A 21,479-nucleotide genomic window follows, 5' to 3' on the forward strand; every position below is an offset into this window, starting at 1 on the left:
TACGAACAATATGTTATGTTGCTCCGAGTGTCTACCGTTTGATCTTGTTGTCCTACGGGCTACAGCCTACAATTAATGTAAAATATTATGAATACTAAACTGTTTTACAATAATATTTGTCACAAATATATTATAAACAATATTTTTAGTCAATAATATTCATATTCAATTATTAGGAATCCGTGTACCACATAATATATATTATAATGTTTAAATACGTATTGTGTCTGTTCGATAACTTTCATCACGCTGGCAGTTTTGGTATCCCGAAAAATTATTTTTAGATTTAAATACATTACCTATAACATATAAACATGCACAGGCAATTTTGTTAATGGTTAGTGTGCTCATAATTACCACGCTTATAATAATATGTATTTTAAATATATCTGTATAACTATATTTGACTTGAACTTTATTCAAAGAAAAATCATTAGTATTATTACTGAATTCGTCGTTTACTTCGAATTTTCAAGCGATGAAAATCTATTTTTTAATTAAAACATGCCCTCGAGCTAATTAATATGGGTCTATTATTGTTGGTCGAGTTGAGTTATTAGAAAAAATTGAGAATACTTAAATTTCAAAGATGTGGTTAAACTTCAAAAGATAATTATATTATGAACATAATAGGTATATTTTGTACAATAAATTATGAGAGTATGTTATACTGAACAATAATATTTAACGCTGAACAACGATCTATAAGAGCGTTGAATTTGAATTTTTTAATGTAAAAGATATTTTGAATATTTATTGAAAAAAACAAAGAAATTATAGGAACAAAATAACTCTATTATACCTAGTTAATCCAGAAGGTTTATTATAATGCACATGGCTCGTGCAGAACAATAGACACGTCTACTTGTGTGGGCAGTGCAATGAGGGCACATCTATGCTAATATTCGAATCTTAATAATATTACAAGCGTAGGTCATCGAACGAATTTACGGGAGCATTGAACATTCTAACAATAAATATTATCTTACCAGGTATTCACGTTTATGTATCTAATGGTAGATGTATAAAATTTATTGTTCCTGATCAAAAAATTGTTTCGTTGGAACTGCGCGTTCAAACGTGTTATAGTAATTTCCTACATATTATTACATAAACTATTCACTAATACCTATAAGTTATAACTAAAAAAACCTATTGGTCAGCAGTAATGCTTATGCGTAATTACTAATAGTGCGGTGTTTAATTTTAATTATATAGGGTTGTATGATAATTGTCATAATATATTGGATATCGTGAGTATAATACACAATAATATAATGTATTTTCGCGTATCGCGTTGAGAAATTATATAAAATGCAATAACTACTCGCCGGTAAACGAAACTTTACTGTCTCATAAGGTATTTAGATTATTTTCAATTTGAAGGTTACATTGATAATAATTTCCATTACTGGTCGCAGCGGTCATTATTTATTACATACACCGCCTGCAGAATACAACAATATTATATTCGTGAAGTGGAATAATGATAGTTTTCTGATGATATCCTGAAGCCCGCCCCCTCTTGCTAATCGACTATTAAAAGTTTTTCAAAATAAATATCATTAAATGATTTTTACCAATAATAACACAATGTTGGATGTTACCGGCAGCAACGCGTTACGTAATATTATTATAATAACTGAAAATCGGGTTTTGTTATCAGAACAGATAGTCTGGGAAATTAACGAAGTAGTTATCCACATGATAAATAGCGATCATCACCTGCCCACTTACGCGAAAAAAAACACAGAAATCTTATTGAATATTTCATGTTAAATTCATAGTTTCCTATCATATAACGAAATGGTGCTTCTATAACGGCGACGAAAGTTATTTTATTTTTCTTTCAAGGTAATCAATAACCATTTTTGGTACAGTGATACTTTTTAGGGTGGTAAATGTGTCGTGTAGTGAGTTCCATTAACTATAAATAATGTATAGCTCAATTAGAGATTGGATATTTGTCAGAATTGTGTATTTGTGTTAGCGAAATGGGATTGTCTTTCAAGAATATCGTAACTAAAATAAACTACCAAAAACCTGAAGCTAAATTCACATGTATAAACATCAGGAAATAATATATATTATATATAAACGCATGTTTTTTTTATATCGTAGCAATTGGAAATATAGACGTAACGAATGATTAGATTGAAATCTATGATCACTTATAGGCTTTAATAAGAATTTAGCTACATAAGTTGTATTCAAATTCGACGAAACTGCTTAGAATTCAATTCGTAAATTAATTAATCATGAAGGTAGACAATATATAATATACCTACGAATGTATTTAATTATAAGCATCGCTTTTAAATTTAAAACGATAGTAATACAAACTCGTTTTGAATTATTCAAAATTGCTTATTAGTTATAACGAGGTCACCAAAAGTACTAAGAATAGAGTGATACAAAAATCAAGTTTTTCACTTATCCGGACATAAAATAAATTATTTTAATGAGTCATTTTTCAAACATACTTTAACATTATAGCTCTATTATTATATAATTTACATAGTCATACAATATAAGAGTTATAGAAAATTAAAAAAGATTTAAAAATGTTTAAGAATTACTAAAAATATCAAATAGTTTGGAGATTGTTTACTAAGAAGAATTTTCCAACGTGACTTAATTATAGAAGATCAAATGTTTAGTATAGAAAAAAATCGTCGATTTTACAGCTTGATCCAAAATTTGAAGGGTGTTTTGCAAATCGCAATAATAGTAATTTTTTTTTAATTTTACTTAAAAGCTAAGACTGAACAATTTAAGAGTTCTTACTATACTGTCCTTATTCTTCTTATTTTCTTTCTTATTCAAGTCCACACTTGGTTTTTATAGTAAGTTAATTTTTTTATCTAATGATTGCAAAGTGACGGAAATGGTCCAATTTTATAGACGTTGTTTAAAGCCTTTTATATGACTAAATTATACACTTACCTAATGATAGTATTATTGAATTATCGTGGGCTTACAATCAAAAGGGGGTATCTCAAAATATTAAATTATTCAGGTTAATTAACAAATCTAAAACCAAAAATTAAACTTGCCATTTTTTCTTTTTTAATTATTGTCAAGTATAAAAACTAATAAAGTTTTTTGCGTTGTCTTAAATTTATTTTTGTTTTAAGCAACTTAACGTACTCAATTTCGGCTAAGAATCAATTTTAAAGTTATAATCTTTTTACTTTGTTACATTTTTTTGTTCTGAACTAAATTTATGTTTTTATTAAGACGTATTATATAAACTTCCAAATAACAAACAATGGCATTGGATTTTCTTTTAAATAAATATTTCTTTTAAAATGTATACATTTTAGACTTAGTAGTAGTGTGGTTTTACTTGTAGGTTGTAAAAAACAGTTAAGCAACTCTCTTAAAAAAAAAAAAAAAAACATAATATGTATATAATAGGATATAAGTGAATTATCAAAACCAAGGTGTGACAAATGAGACGTGATGTTAAGACTTAAATCATATAATGGCGGGTACTTTTATTCACTATACATATTTAGTATACAATATTATAATTATACAATGCTGTAGTATCATATTATTTTATAATAGTCACCTAACCTTTCGCCTTTAACATTCCAGTCAACGACCGAAATGCGCTATTTATGGGACCATTATTAAATAACAAATTCGCAAATCGTGTTGCTCTCTATCGCATCTTATAGACTTATTTAGTTCTGGACTTTTCTTTATATAACAGTACTGTGCATGCGGTTGTTTGCGAGCGTTGCAAACCAAACGTATATTATGCAACAATATCCTATCTCGTACATATATTATACATATATACCTATGAGAAAGCGGATTTTCGAAGAAAAAAAATCGATTTATTATATTATATCGACCTCGTGCGCCCACACGTTCTAACGATATCATTCATAGTGCATTATACACAGGTACGACATATTATATTAATACTCACATCGTCTTCGTCGTCGCGCACGCTGTTCATCCAAAAGCACATGGCCATGCATATGAGCACGGCGCCCGAGGCGACCAGACCGACGCCGATGTACCGGACAGCCGGCACGGGTTTCGTGTGGTGGTCGGCCAGCCCGAGCCAGTTGAACAGGGCGCCGATGCACACCAACGTCATGCCGAACCGGTACGGCCGTTGCGATTCTTCCGGGACGATCAGCGCCATTTCCGGGTGTGCGGTCTCGGCGATTGTGTCGTTTTCGTCGTCGTCGTCAACCACCGTCGTTCGCACAGTTGTTGCCTGTTGTCGCCGCAACAGTTGTTTCCAGTAAATCGTATTTTAATAATATTATTCAGTCGGCTGCTATCGCGCCGGCGGCAGTTGTTGCTGCGGCAGCGGCTGCTGAAACAATAATACGAAAACACGGATGTATAGTGAGTCAAACTACTGAACGCCATGTCGATTTGCACATTTTCAAAAACAGAATATAATAATAATAATCGTTAATTCCTACGCATATATTATTGTTATGTAATAAAATAGGCTGTACCTAACGTTTGTTGGTCGACAGATCGCGTTATTTTCCATAGAATTTTTGCCAAAAAAAATACAAATTTTATGTTGTGTACCTACTCGTCGTGTTCTATACAAATATTGTTATATAGGTATAGCCGTATAGGTATGTCATAATACGTGACAATCGTGGCGTAGATTTCGCGATCGAGTTTAATATAAGTATACGTTTAAGCATAAATACATTGCACAATAATATTATTAAAATATGTATATTATTATGTAGATTTAAAAAATAAATATATTAACACTTTAATCAATATTATTTAGGTGCCTTTATTTAAATTTTAGACTCGTCGTGTGTAAATTTTATGATCCGGACGATCCGGTCGACTGATTATTTTACTAAAAACGTACATTTTACGAATACAAATAATGAAATAACCGATTTTCATATTTTTATAATAAAATATACTTCATTTTTTCAGAAACACATTATTAAATTGCCCGCTAATCGCCAGTGAAAATAACTGTACATAGCACACGAGAGTACCTACTACCTTCATGTAAATATTACAATGATGGCATTGTATTAGGTTGTGAGGTATCTACATAATTTCAGTTCTGGCAAAAAAAAAAAACAGTTTTATCATAATAGTTGAACGGTTCACGAAAACAGTAAGTACCTACGTGAAAACCTAAGGTGAATGAACCAAATTTTTTTTTTATAAAAAAAAGTGATTTCTTCTTTTTTGATTTGCTTTCCTTTTGTCAATCGTCACTTGATACAGCAGCAGCCGTTTGCTGTAGCCTGCAGACACCTTCACGGTTCACTAAACGCGTAGCGCTTCACGCACTATTAGTATCACTTCCTAACAATATACACACAATAAAAACCAATGTGAATAGAGTAACTATTATTTAAAACTCATTTCACGAATATATTATTATAATGTTCAGCGATATTTTTCTCCAACGAAAACTAACGATTGCAATCAGTCCATAATATTTATATAATTTACTAATTAATTTCATAAATGGAAATTTTACATTTTATAACATTGCAGGTATACATGTAAATGATAAAACAGTAATTAAGTGAGACGTATACGTATTGAGTACCCATACAAAATAGATATGCATTATATATACCCGTACTTTAATTGTTTTTGATATTAGCTTTTCATATTAGTATTAACCTATATAATGCAGGTACAAGGCGATTCGCTAAACAATTTATATGTCTAATATTTTATTGCAGTTTACTGCGTGAAACTCTATTATTTAATACCCCACTAGGAAATAATGAACTACAAACGTATAAAATGAAATGTTCATTACACAGATCAAGTAAATAATACGTAGTATTGTACGTACAAACGCACAATAAAATAGTAAAGGAATACTTATATTAGGGCGAATATCTACTAATTCGAATGTGAAATATTGTATAATATATTGTATCATATAATAAAATCGTCATCGTACTTAAAAAATAATTCTTGGTTAATAAGGGTTTACCTAAAGTTGATTGAGTATTGTACAAAAATAAAATAAAATATGAATAATAAGCGTGAAATTAAAGTTAATGAGCATTTTTAGTGTTAGTAGATATAAGTTACATTTCCATGCAAATAAATAATAAGAATAAAAATGAATCATAACAGTAATTTATAATTTATATTATATACAAATTGTATATTATTATAAATTCAAAAAAATATGAATGTAGTATTACTTAATAATATTAATTTTGTCATTTTTATTTTTCATGGATGTGTACAATTTGTTTACAATATAAATATATAATTACAATAATCTAAATGTATGTAGCACGCTTATGTCCAAGCAAAATAAAAATTAACAAAAATTATTAAAAAGTACAAAAATGTATTAGAAGCTAAAATATTATATTTTCGTAATGTGATGACACCTACTTGAAATACCATAGTTTTTCTCAACTACTAGTAGATTAAAACAATGATGTAATAAACGAGTAGAATAATATTCCAAATTCTCTGTAGAAAGTTTCACGTCAAACAATTGGTGTAATTGAATTATTTAGAAAATAACGTTTTAATTTAGTTTTGACTTTTAACACATATTTTTGTACTAATAACACGATTGTAAAGACACAATTAAGTATTAAACTATTAACAGCCTTTAAAAACAATGAATAATACTATTTTGACTACAGTTACGTTTAACTTTAACATAACAATACACATATGCGATTTAAATTCAATTGGTTCCTTATTTCTCTCATTCGTACAAAACGTTTTTATCTAACCCGTCTGCGGTTGTTACTGATATTAAGTTTTAATTTATGGTCTATAAGTGGGATATTTCTTAATCTCTTATATTGTTATCAGATGTTTTCTTCTAATAAAGGTTAATAGTTTTTACCGACACCTTGACTTTGTGTAAACGTCAACTATACCTACATAATTTATTTACATGTACCATATACATGTACAGTATTTTGATGATGCACCTAATTACAAACAATTTGTACGCAAACAAAATAATACCTATATAGATGTAACAATACAACAATAACAATACGTAAAAAAGTAAAATGTTCGTCGCTTAGGAATAAATTATTATATAAGTTTACGTTTTGATATAGGTAAATGTTATTAAGAGATCTCATACGTCATACAACACTATCCAAATTTTAATTGTTAATTTGTTATAATTAGTATGCGTGTTAACTGATATATATATACGTCATACGATTGTATACATTACACAAATATTTATTTATTATTTGTACAAGAAAAATAAATGAGGATGCGTAATTATTATTATCTATTTTTAAATAAATTACTAAATAATTAATAAATCATATTTTCTATATATTAATTTAATATTATGATAGTATAATAATATAATACATAATCTTTTCGAGAATTTAAAATATATATTGTATATATACATAGGTTGCCATTTAAACATATGAAAGTTGCCATGTAATTTTTAAGACTTAGAGAGGACGATACAAATATTAGAATTTACTATAAAAGCGTTAGGTGAGTAAAAAAATGAACAATTGACCTTTAAAAGAATAATAGATACAAGTAGTATCCCTTGTGAATTGCATAATTTATTATTATAAAAAATAAAGGCAATGAACATATTATAAAAATAACTTCATAAATAGCCACTTATTCTGGAATGTATTAAATAACAAAAATCCACTATATAATAATATTATGATTATAAATTGTCATAAATATTTGAACAAAAACTATTTTAATCACATATACAATTTTTTAATTCATTAATTCAGTATTTATCAATGTTTATTCAGTAATATTAGTATTTTACAACCTAAAATCTACACGTACAAATTATGTTTGATATTATTTGTTCATAGCCTGTTGGGTGCATAGACTAAAATATACCTATCTATGCCCTATACATAAAAACAAATCGTATGTGTAAAAATACTATATAGTTTTTTACTACACCTTATACGCAGGGTCAGATTTACACATACTAGGCTTATAACAATAAGTGTCCTGTCCCTAAAGAAAATATGAAAATATAACTATTAACTAAATACACCAATTACCTATTAAAAATCACATTTGATATTTTTGTCACCAATTAAAATGTGCACTTATAAATCAATCATTTTATTGAAAATTAAATTTATTTTGTATGGTTATATTTATAAAAGTATTTTAAGCAAGATAAAAAACGTATTGCACTAGTTCAATTTATTACATTGAAAGACCAATACAATTTAAAAATAATATATATTATAAGAATAGCACAATATGTTTGTATAGAACTCGATTGAGTATTCAAAGTTTAGACGAGCGGAATGGAGTGAAGTAACTTTATTCGAAATTCGATTTTTATACATCGAAAAGTCAAAATAACAAGAAGATTTTTGAAATTATTATTATTAATTTAATATACACAACAAAAAGTATAATACTTGGAAAATGTTAATTTTTGAATAATTACAGATTTGAATTACATACTGTTTTAAAAATAATACCTACCTAATGAATAATAATATTTACTTTATAATAACTAAAAATGATATGATGTATTTATTTTTATTAGTAAACACATAATACTATTTTAAAATTTAAAGGTATTTTTAAAATTTTTCAGTGCTTATATAAATATATAATATATTTGTTGTATAGGTAATTAATATACCTTATTAAGTACATTATATATTATTTTGACTGTTATTATTTTAAATAATACTATAGGTAATTTTATAATTGAAACAATACATTTATGTGTCTACATTCGGTTTATTAACTATTTGGTTGACTAATTCTTTAATAGTAGGTTGTAATGTGCAATGTAGTATAGTAATTTAAATTTTATTTCATGCATTAGGTACAAGGTAATCCCTAATACAATATAAATGTGTCATATTTAGCGAAAATCCGGCACTTTTAATGTGATCCGGAAATATGGGATTCACTATTATCACTAAATATCTCTAGCCACCTATATTATTTAATTTGTAACCTTTGTTTTATATGGATGTTAATAAAAAAGAAATTATTTTATTCAATATTTTAAAGTTTAAAGTATTTTGAATATGGTGTAAAATTAGATTGCTATAGCAATATTTAAATGTATTTAAATGAAAACATAATTCAAGAAATATTTAAAATGTTTTTATGATTTTATATTTATAAAATAGTTAAATTAGATTTAAAATCTTAAACATTAATACATATTTTACGAATTAAAGGGAAAGTGATTTTTTTTATAATATTGATAAATAAGTATATTAAATATTAATACACATCGAAAATTATTGTAAATATTATTGCATTATCAACTAAGTGAATAAATACAGAAAAATAATATTCCATAAATTATGACACTTATTTTTTTTTTTTTTTTTATTGTTGAGAACCATAACCTGAAAAATTAAGTACTAACAAGTTGTAGAGAGTCATAGTGGGCATTCGTCTTGCATTGCTATACTCTGCTAGTAGTGTATTATTATTGTTATTATTTTTTTTATGATTGAGAGTAAGTCTTAGTAGCTAGTGCTAAAATTACATTTATTTTTATTTTTATTACTATTTGATAAATAACAAGTTAATAATTACGTTTTATGAATATTTACTTAATTGACAATGCAAACTACCAAGAAGTTTTTTCTCTTTCTTTATTCATTAATTGCCAGTGGAAAAATTTGGAGTGAACTATGTATTATGAGTCAATTTATTACAACTTTGCTCATTCTATTTTTATGATGGCAATTAAAAGAAAATTTGAGTTTTATTTGTTATTACTATTAACTCATCAGATCTTGCTATCAATTCTCTTTTCGATTTGTTTTGTTTTGTTTTTATTTTATTTCCTAGTTATTTTATCAACGTCGTTTGGAAAGCCGATCCGCATTCATTAATTTCCCAGAATTTTACAATGCATTGGTATTTTAGTGCTATCCATTATTATTTTTAATTTATCACCATTTATATATTATTACCTTTTTAAGATAAATCTAAGAGGAATGTGTCTGAATCAAAAATTCTAAAATAATTTGTGAAATATTTGTAGTTATCTATATCATTATAGTTTGACTCTTTATTGTGTTCATCGAAAGACAAGTTCTTATAAAATTAGCCCCTCTTGATATTTATATGTAAGTATAGTTATGCCAATGGGTTGGATTAGGTTAGGTCAGCACAGAACGGTAGGTAGCGGAGAGTTTGATCTCGATTGAAATTTTATGCTGCACAGAATATAGTAAAAGATTGTGTTTTTAATTAAATACATAATGTATGTATACACTGTGCAGTATATTATATATTCTAATATTTCCGTGGTTATGCTGACATATATTTATATGTTGATGATGTTAGCCTTCGATAATTTTTAAAAAACATTCGATAACAGCTCAAATTTACATTCTTGTATCTTAAGAAAACATTCTAATTAGTTATTTAATATACCTATTTGTGTATTAAAATTAATTAAAAAGATTATTCTTAATGAAATTTAAATTAATTTTTACTCTGTTGAACTGTTTTTTTATCTATTAAATAAAAATAATATAATGTTATGTTTATATTATGATTAGTAAAATAAAACTGTGAATTGATTAGTTATAAGAATTATTTACTTTTCTTTTATTTAGAATTTCAAATATAAAAATGATAAATCTTAATATTTCATTGTAAATATTAATTACTAAAAATTTAAAAAATGACTCCAAATGCGATTGGATTAACAAATTTATGTTATGTGTATATTGCATTTTCATAAAATGTAAACATTAAAATAATATCAAAACATAAATATATTAATTCCGTAGTACAACAACATAAGTTGGTAATGTTAACAGCTTACGAATTTTATACATATTTTATAATATTTATAAGCTGTGATTAATTGAATACGTTTAAATTTTTATCACTGTATTGTACATAAGTAGTATAAAAATAAAAATTAGATATGGCAAATAAACTCTTATTGGTTGTGTTGGTATACAAGAAATTAAAAAATACAATTAAATAAAAAAAGTTTTATATATAACTAGGAAGGTGTGTTTTTTAAGAAACTCGTAATACCTTGACCTTGCAAAGACATACTATTATCTAAAGTCTAAGTAAAAATGAAGGCTAGTAAACTTTTTTTTATAAAAATAAAACATACGAGTATCTAGATTTATTTTAAAAAAAATCAGTAGGTAATGTAAGTCCAATATATATCTACCTCATAATTTAATTTATTCATAAACTTTTCATCATGAATAAAAAAATAATAAGAATGTTAAGTAATGTATTAATATTGAATTCCATAGTCCATACTACATAATTTTTAGTTTAATGTAAATAATTATACTATTAACAGATAGTGGTATTAACTTTTAATGTTGATTTAGTCAATGTATCAATGCACTAATACCCGTGGTATCACTTATGTTAAGCGGCAATATAAGAAAATAAAATTACGGGGATTTAAATTAGCCTATTCTTATTATCTATAGTCCTTATTACAATATACAGCTAAATGTTTAATTGTAATGGTTTGTTTATACACACTATCGACGGGATAAGATAATTCATTTTTAAGCAGTAGATAAAGAATATAGTTATAGAATAATATGTAATTAGATCAGGGTATTTTATGGTGATCAGTTATTATGGACATTTGATTATAATATGTACAATTATAGCTATAAAATATAAATATGATATTATTATTTCTTTAGTAGGTACACATATTTTAATACTATAATATTATTACCTATTAAATATTATTAATATTTTCAAAATTGGAGTGTCGTATACATAAACAACATGAAAAGCTATTCTATACATACTATAAATATAATTATCTCATTAGGTAAATACTTTTTTTTTAAATAAATTCTTGCAGTTATCATTCAAAAAAAAATAAAAGCAAACATTTATAGCTAAAAATTGTATTCAGTTGGTTTTTTTATTTATATAAATATCTAAGAAAGTATTGACAATAACTTACATAAACACGTTTTATTTATAAATGTTAAGTTTTAAATTATAATCAAACCGGTTAGGAAAATGTTTTTTCATTGATAAATGTTTTGTTATTATAAACTAAAATTGTTTAAAATAAGGAGTATATTTTTGGGTATTTTATTTAAATGAGGTAATTATCATTACTCCTTAGTTTTTTCACACACAAATTGCTCATTTGACATTCAATTTATAAATCATCAACGTTTTCAAAAAAAGTACGCACTCAAGGATCTACAATAAAGAAACCACTATTTTTGTTATTAAAAAAAAAGTTGGTATCGCCAAAGGACACTTCTTAAATGGTATATAAAATATAAATGTTAAAATATATTTGATATACTTACTTCAAAATCCCTAAAATCAAGATTTGATTAGGAAGATTCATTATTAAATTATAAAAAAAGTCTGATAAGCATACTAAGTGAATTACAAAGTTTTTTAAGCTAATATAAAATTATATTAATGATGTAACATTACCTATATCATCGAAATATTGCAGAATCAATACTTAGCTGACGATAACCTTTAAAACAGTTATTGATGAATGATGATAATTAATAAATATTGACAATAAATTTGGCATATTAAACAATATATAGATTCATAGAAAAAGTGTAACATAAAAACTAAATATCGACCTTGCAAAAATGACTTAATACAGTCATTAGCCTCACAGTTTATACATTTACTTTCATTTTATAACTCTTTGTCTGAGATGAACAGTTACTTTGACATCCGGATGGGTTCAAGTTTAATCCTACGTTAGGTAGATTTAATTTTTATTACCTACAGGAACTAACCATATAAATCATGATACGATTGAGTGATTCATAAACCGTTATGCGTCATAATTAAGATATTAAGAATTTGTAATCTGAAGTTTGTCATAGTTTTTCATTATCTTATGACTACTGAATCACTGTTTTTTTATATAACTCATAGACGAATAATTATTCAACACATTACACAAATGATAAAATTTGATTTTCAAAAATACATAATACTATAATATATAGGTAAACAGAAATTAAAAATGTACAATGTTATACTTATACTGCACTATTAAATTTAAATTAGAAAAGTTCAAACGATTTTTTTTTATGTTTTAAACATAAAAAACATAACTTAACTGATTATTATCTACTAGGTTTAATGAATTTCCACAATTACGTAAAATATAAATAACGTATTAATTTTATGTCATGTCTTTATAGTGCATTAAATATCAAACTTTTTCAAAGTTTATTAATTATTATGTTTGCTTATTCTATGTGATGCTTTCCAAGCTTAGGTACTATTTATTTTTATAAGTAAAATTAATTTAACAAAATCATATTTTATTCACTCGTTGTTAATTATTTATATTTTATTTTGTATAAAGTATAACAGGAATAGAATTGATTTATTTTTCATATTCATATTATACAGTGTATAATGTTTTATGTTGGCTTTTTCAATTACTTAATACAAAAATACGGGAAGAAAAATATAAATAAATCATGAAATATATATGTACCTAGATGGTACACCTCTATATTTATATTTTTAGTATCTTAACATTAATTACAATTTGGCATTGAATATAGTTTGTATAAACTTGCTATACATTATACCAGTATACTCAATGATGCTATACTATATGAATACTTATATTAATTTTCTTTAATAATTTGTAGTTTATATTGTTTACATTATAATTTAAATATAAATGATTTACAGTAGCTATTACTAAGTAGAAGATTATTTTTATTGAAACGGTTGATACATCTTAATCAAAATCCAGAGTTCAGATGAGTAGTATCTTTGATATTCCAAGACAATATTATTTAAAAATTATAAAATTTTAATATCAATTATTATTTTATATAATTTTCATACCATAATATAGCCACTATATATTTAAGTCTGTCACTATTGATTATTATTCTTATTTCCAATATAGTACATGCAGTTTAATAATTCAGAAACTATTCCTTTAAGTTTCAATTTATATACGTAGATTAATATTAAAAAAATCATCTGCTTAACAATAATTTACAAATAAAAAACGTAATTTTCATTTGATAAACAAAAGTTTGCAACACTACACACTCTTTAAATGGCATAAAATATATTATATAGGTACTTAAAATTGCAAAAATATATGTATAAAAAAACAGTTAACGGATAAGCTTAAAAATTACAAAAATCAGAATGTGAATAAATTCATTACTAAAGAAGAGGGTGAATCATTATCTGTATATAAAGTAATTTGTCGATTAGTTTTTATTAAAATACATAAATGCATACTATTTTAATATTATGTTGTTCAAGGGTGGACTTATTAGTTATTTTACTTGAAATAATAGCCGTAATACATAATACAGCTTTTTATTTTTTATAAAAATAATTTTGGAAAATTCGTTCAATTTTATGATATAGGGTATTAAAAGATATTAATTGAATCTATTATGACCCTCATAAAACATTTGAAATAAATCAACCTTGTTTCTAATTTACCTGGTACCTACGCATATGACAAGTAACGATAAATAAATGGTTGTAAAAAAGCATAATCGGTATCCAACGGCGACGGCACAGTATACATATTGAGGTGACCTTGATGTTTTGTTATCAAAATTGGTGAAAAAAGTATGCAAGTTATGAATGAACATATATATATATATATATATATAACAATCCAAATGTATATGCAGATATATTGACACATTATACACTGCAATGACATAGTAGTATATAATCTTTAATTTAATTTCGTACTCGATTATAATCCATATTATGTGTTTATTATTAAAATAATAACTAACTTTACACTTTCGTATTATTCAGTTTAAAAAAAATACAAATGTCCATAAAAGGTAAGATAAGTAGTACAAGTTAATAATTCAAACAATTTTACATTAAAAAAGTTCTATGCATAATATAATATATAAACTTTTTAATAAATCAGAATTATGATAAACGATGATATTATTATATGCATATGAGAATATATGATTTGCACTTTGAGTCTGTAAACGGAATATATAAATACATTATATCAAATGAATTTACACCAAAGATTTATTTTATTTAAAAAAAAAATAAAAAGCTTAAGATTATTTAAAATATATTTAATTGAAAATAGTATTATTTCTGTCACATTTCCCTTTAAGATAATTAAAACACTTACAACACAAAGAACTAGATGCTTCTATCTATTAGTTTAATTAATTACTGGAAAATTCAATAAAATAATACTTCTTTGTTTGTATCATTAATAATTTATCGTAATAATAATACCTAATCCATTATTTTTATTGTTTATTTTGATTTTTCAGTAAGAGTTTCAGAAAATTCGTATTAAAGTTTAACTTAAAAACAATATTAAGTGTTTGTAATACAGTTCGTAAAATATACAATAAAATCATTAGGTAATTACGATAATATTTTATATTAATATTTTTATTTAACGTCATTGAGAATATAATAATAAATAATATACATTAATTCCTAATTATAATTTAATTTAAATTTATATAGGTATCCTTTTAAGGTTTAAAAATATATACAATACAATAACGAAGATATATTTTGTTTTATTAAATTAAAAACGACTAAAAATTATTGATGGATTTTTAATCTTTTTTTGTTAAACTAATTACTTCAATTATTTTAAAACTGAAATACTAAATTTAATAAACATAGAATATATTTATTTAATGTTTTATTATTAAGCTCATACAATTGAAATTGTTAGTATATCTATGCAGTATGCATTCATTAGTTACGTTCTCCAAATATAATACCTGATTATCTATATTGGCATTCCAAGGTTAACACATTTAGATCTATAAAACCTATGGACAGTACAATTATTGGGATTATTTCTGAGATTATTAAACTTCCTATAAGTTTTTTTAAATGTAAATTGAAGCTAGTTTAATATGAATTTAAATATTTATATTTGTACATTTATTATTAAATAAAAATAAAAATAATTAATAATATTGACATTAGCCATATCGACGATTTTTTAAAGATATGTATTTTATGGTGTCCAAAAATAATATAAAAATGTAGGTATGTTTTGTCTTTAGTAATTGTGTTTCATCTTTATCAGAACTTAGAGAATGTAATTTACACACATTTATTTTTTATTACGTTTCTGTAACTAGAAAACATTATAGAATTCTAAGGGTTGGGACATGAGGCTGTCAGTAAACCAGTGTGTGGATATATACACAAATAACAGTAAACATTTTAAATATATAAAACAACATTCAAAAATGTATATTCAAGTTAAGCAGTTTCAAGTCAAATGTACAAACTATTTTCTCTAAACAGTACCTAACTATAAACTAGTCCAATATTGTTCATTTAGGCAGCATATGATTATTGTTTGTTCAATTTTAATAAATAAAGATAATTATTTTAGCTCCTAATATTGTGAATTAGTGATACAAAATAAAAAAATTACTATAATTTGTATACGCATCTCTGTGAAATTATTTATCTATACTAAATCTATGTAAAAATAAGTGTTTGTAAGGTTTGTATAGCATACAAGGAAATTTTTCAAAATTTAAAACCTAACCTAACTGTATTGATAATATATATGTTACATGTAACGTGCTCATCCGTTTCAAATTTTGTAACTGGATGATATCAATTATACAGTTTTTATTTTATAAAAAAATATTACTATTTTTAGTTTACATTATAGAGTATAGATTATTGCTGATCTGCTGATGTAATATACTCATATGACATGTATCAATATCCAAATACATTGTTTTATATCATAAATCATAATATAGTGAAACTTCCCCGAAAAATGTATTTTCGAACATATAATTAAATTTAATAAGGTAACTTAACAATAGTTATTAGTTGGAATTAATATTATATTTATAAATTACGTAGGTGTTAAGAATTTAGTTTATTAAACATATAATTATTTTTCTTGGGTAATACCGTAATTTTTTAAACTTAAATTATAGCACGCAGTTTATACAATTATACTTTTCATAGTCATGCGTATAACTTAATATTTTGTAGCCTTAAAGACTTGACTTTTAACTATGAGCTTATTTAATATAATATTTAATGATATTAAATTCTGCAAAATCTGACGTAAGTATTACATAATATATAACGACCAATATTAAGAAGCAAGTATGTAAGAAAAAATACCTATGTTATTTACTTTGTTACCATTTCGTTCTTTTGTATATTTAAATTACAATGTATTGTTATTTGTTAACTTAGAAGTAGATATTCAACTTTTATGTGTATGAAATATGCATCATAATATTTACATTTCTGTTTCCAAAATAATTTTTTAAATTACAAAATGTAAATCTGTTTAAATGGATAACATTAAATGCTATATTTGATAGCATATATATATACATATATATAAGTCGTTTAAAAAGTGATGTGATATTATACATAAGTTTGATTTCTGATTGAATAATAATATTATAATATTCCCTTGTTATTATTATTTTATGCAAATGCTTTTTAAGATAACAATATACAATAGTTCGTTTGGAATTTAAAAATTAAACAAAAAAACCAGTACGCTTTAGAACCTATTTTATGTGACTACCAGCTGCAAGAGTATAGTACTCGTATAATAGTACTTATAGTATTAGGTATTTTATAAAACAGATAAAAAAAATCATGTATTTTTTCTTTTAATTTTAGAATAGTAACTATACATTATCATATCAATAGTCATAATGAATAAGTTGTATGCATGTTCACAATTTTGACAAACACATAAGTGCACAACATAAATTACTCGTTGAATACTAAATAAACAAATAATTTCCCGACCAAATGCATCTTTATACTGAATTTTGTCTATTTAATATTATATACTGATATTAACCAAAAAACAACTATGCTTAATGATTTTTGATATAACGACACATTTAATGAATAATGCGCGTAAAATATATAATTTTGGATTGCGTTGAAAAAATTGAAAACCATTTTTATTTTAATTTTTCTTCTTTTCTTTTCTTCTTTATAGTTATTAGCATACACGGTTTTAGGAAAATGCATCGAATACTAAATTGTTTAATATTACAGTGATTTACTTTTTTTGATTTAACATAATTTTGGATCTTTTACGTTTTCTATGACTTAAGACAAAGTACTTAAAATTTATAGAAACTCGGTGTTAATGCAATGTCTACATTTCAATTTGTGACTAATAATAATATGAAATTTCAAAATACTTATGTTTTTTATTCTTTAGAATTTTGATTTTTAAAAATCATGTAATTTTCAACATTATACGTAGAATTAAAACTAAAATTTGATATTGTGATCAAATATTACTATATTTAATTAGCATTAATATATTTATGAAAATGTAGTATTAATAGACCAAATACAGATATATAGTAAAATAATTTTCAATGATATTTAAAATTTATGTAATTAATTAATTTATTAATAGGCATTTTTAATAAAAAAAAAAAAACAATAATCTTAAATTCATTGTATTTTTAATCATTCTTTATAATACAACCTATAATATATAGTCATCATAGACACATAAAACAATACCTGTAATAATAATAAATATAAAAATATAAAATATTGATAATATGTTCAATATTTGTTAATCGTCTCTATTTAGGTATATTTACTCAAAACTTTAGTTTGTACTAATACGCGTGTTTATAAATTACTATTTGAGTCATTTGACTAATATAATCAATGAAGAGAATCGTCAATTATTTTAAATCACTAAGTTTTAGCTATTCTATTATATAATAAATTTATTTAAAAATCAATTACTAATTATAGTCATTATTCAATAAACTTTATTAAAATTTATTTATAAGAATATTATTTAAAGAGGGATAGAGGAATAGGTTTTTAATATTGTAATCGATTCAGTATTATACTATAGGTAAACATAATATATAAAAAATTATAAAATATTCACTTAAGATTTACGTTATATGCATTCATAAAATATTTGAAAAATAATGTATAATATTTATATTTAATATACATAATATTTAGCTCTTCAGTTTTAGGTATTGTGTTAGTTAATTACATCGTATTTATATAATATAAGCAATATACATGCTATAGTTATATTTAGCAGATATGCACGTATACAATTATTACCTAATTGATAACATAGTCCAGTTGTATATTTTTTATGATTAATATTTTTATGAAATTTATATATATTTTAATAATAATTGGTACCCTTATTTAATAGAAAAATTTCAAAAATTTATCTTGATAAATAACCGTCTAGTTACTTACTATAAGCTTTATTTTAATAATAATTTTTCAAAACTTGTATTTACTATTTGTACGTGCCATAAATATAGTATACATGTTCCTAAATTAAAAACAAATTAATCTCTTTAAATTCTTATACTAATTATCATGCTAAAAGTATATCATTATTTTGTATGAATAGAAAGAAATAATTTAACTACCAACTCGTATATACCTACTACTATACAGTTAACTCATAATTCATTGTCAATACTATCATTGAGTATACACTGTAAAATTGTATACAACATAACATATATTATTATATAAAATATAATAATATCTATATAGAGATATAATGACAATAATAAAGTACCTAAACGAATAATAATGTAAATGAAAAACAAACATTTTAATACAGTCTAAGCGTCAGAAAAATTATTATTTTAGATATTTTAGATCATACAATATATCGCACAATATTTTACAAATAGGTAGACGGTTTCCTACACAATCATTTATGTATTATAGCAATAAAGCTATGTTTTTACATTAATATTGTATTTACAAACAACTAATACCTAGTTTTTATGTCTTTATGTCTTACATTTTAGTTACTGTATTATATGGATACACGCAGAATACTCAGAATAGACATGTCATGTACTCATATATCATACATATATTCAACAATTAATTTAATAGTTAATATTTATTGACACTGCAGATAACGTCTATGTAAATATTGTACAGTACGACATGAATGTATAGTAGTAGCCAGTAGGTAACTGGTAACTTACCTATTATAGTTTAAGATAATACACATTATAGGTAAAGTTCTTCAGAGATAAAGGAGACGAAGGAGGGACGTAATGCATATGATATGTTTGATTATTAAAAGGTAAACTTAATTTTGAAAAAAAAATTAAAAATTAATTAAAATAATTCAACTGCATTTCCATAGTTAGCATGTTTTACTATATTATATTATTATTATTTTATTAATAACAACTCCAGATTTGATAAATATAGTGAAAAAAAATATAATAAATAACAATATTGATTGTCATATAATATTTTATCGGTAGATGAGGACTTGGAGAAACTGTATCAAATACTGCAGTTACACAATAGTGCGTCACTGCGGAAAAGATGCGTCACATAATAATCTGGCGTTTATGAAACAATCAAACGTCACAAACAAATATCAAACTGTGAAAAAACCCTTACCTAAACTTGATTTAATCCCGTGTGGCGTGTGTGTGTGTGTAGCCGAGTAGTTGATTAAGAACGACAGCAAATCTCGTTATTTCGAAAAACCTAAACAGGTTCGCACGTAGTACAGGCGATGTTATCACAATGCTAACGGACATCCGGCTAAATGATGCGAAGGCGAACTACGCGTATGGACGAACACCATCAATATGATTATTATTACTAAAAATATTTTCAGAGGTATTCAAGATTGGAAATTCGGTAATCCAATCGAGAGTAATATTCGGCACGGTATATATATATATATAATAGTGGCGTTACTATCCCTTAAATCCGGCGATGGCACGAAAAAAATCGTCAAAATAAGTTTAATTAAACGCTGTGTGAAAAAAAAATAACTATAACGCGTCGCAGCAAATTATACTATTCTCATGAAAAATATAATCTAACACGTTCGCGAGACCGACGTCGATCTGCCCGTCACTGAAATAAGAACCTGACACTGGTGAGTTTGACGCCGGACTACCAACGTGGTCGTGACTCGCGGCTAGTGCGACGCAGCCGCCCCGCTACCACCTGCCACCGGCGCTGGAGCTGCCGTGGTTGACGACGGCGCGATAACGCGGTAATAGTATACCATTTAGGTACGGTTTAATCGCAGATCGCGACGTCGATTCGTCACGGCAATGATATATAATCATAATTATAAGATCTATTGACGATGGCGTTATTATATCATTGTTTTTTTTCATATTACGTATAATTTATACTCATATAAGTCATAACATATGGTATACCCTGCTACTGTCTGTCGAGATAGTCACGGAGTAGACCGTATAGCCAGTGTCCGATCTAAGACTCGGTAGGCTATGGTATAACTACTAACATTGGAAAACCTTTTATTTTATTTTATAAAAAGCTATTTATATCGAGCGTCGTTCATAACCGCACGCTTTCAAAAAAAGGTCGTCGTTCAACACCGCACACTTTTAACCATATTTAATCAAGATCACAAAATATTATAAAAATAAAACTTTCGAGATTATACAGAAAAATCAGTTCTATTCCAATAT

The 21,479-nt window shown here is 25.0% G+C and overlaps 1 protein-coding gene across 4 annotated transcripts in view; it reads right to left on the reverse strand.

The window, feature by feature from the left end:
• Window positions 1-20,950, reverse strand: part of LOC132919956 (uncharacterized) — a 32,848-nt gene extending 11,898 nt beyond the window's left edge. Inside the window, exons 1-2 of one of the 4 annotated variants that reach the window (XM_060981913.1) lie at window positions 20,422-20,950; window positions 3,944-4,339 (exon numbers count right to left, since the gene is read on the reverse strand). In XM_060981913.1, coding sequence (XP_060837896.1) covers window positions 3,944-4,165 — 222 coding nt within the window. In that variant the 5' untranslated portion in view covers window positions 4,166-4,339; window positions 20,422-20,950. Of the gene's footprint in view, window positions 1-3,943; window positions 4,343-6,390; window positions 6,755-20,421 lie in introns of those variants that run through there. The other 3 variants (XM_060981912.1, XM_060981915.1, XM_060981914.1) reach the window with 3 other exon arrangements.
• Between the last annotated feature and the right edge of the window lie 529 nt (window positions 20,951-21,479).

This window comes from Rhopalosiphum padi, chromosome 2, assembly GCF_020882245.1.
Source record: "Rhopalosiphum padi isolate XX-2018 chromosome 2, ASM2088224v1, whole genome shotgun sequence".
Lineage (NCBI taxonomy): Eukaryota > Metazoa > Arthropoda > Insecta > Hemiptera > Aphididae > Rhopalosiphum > Rhopalosiphum padi.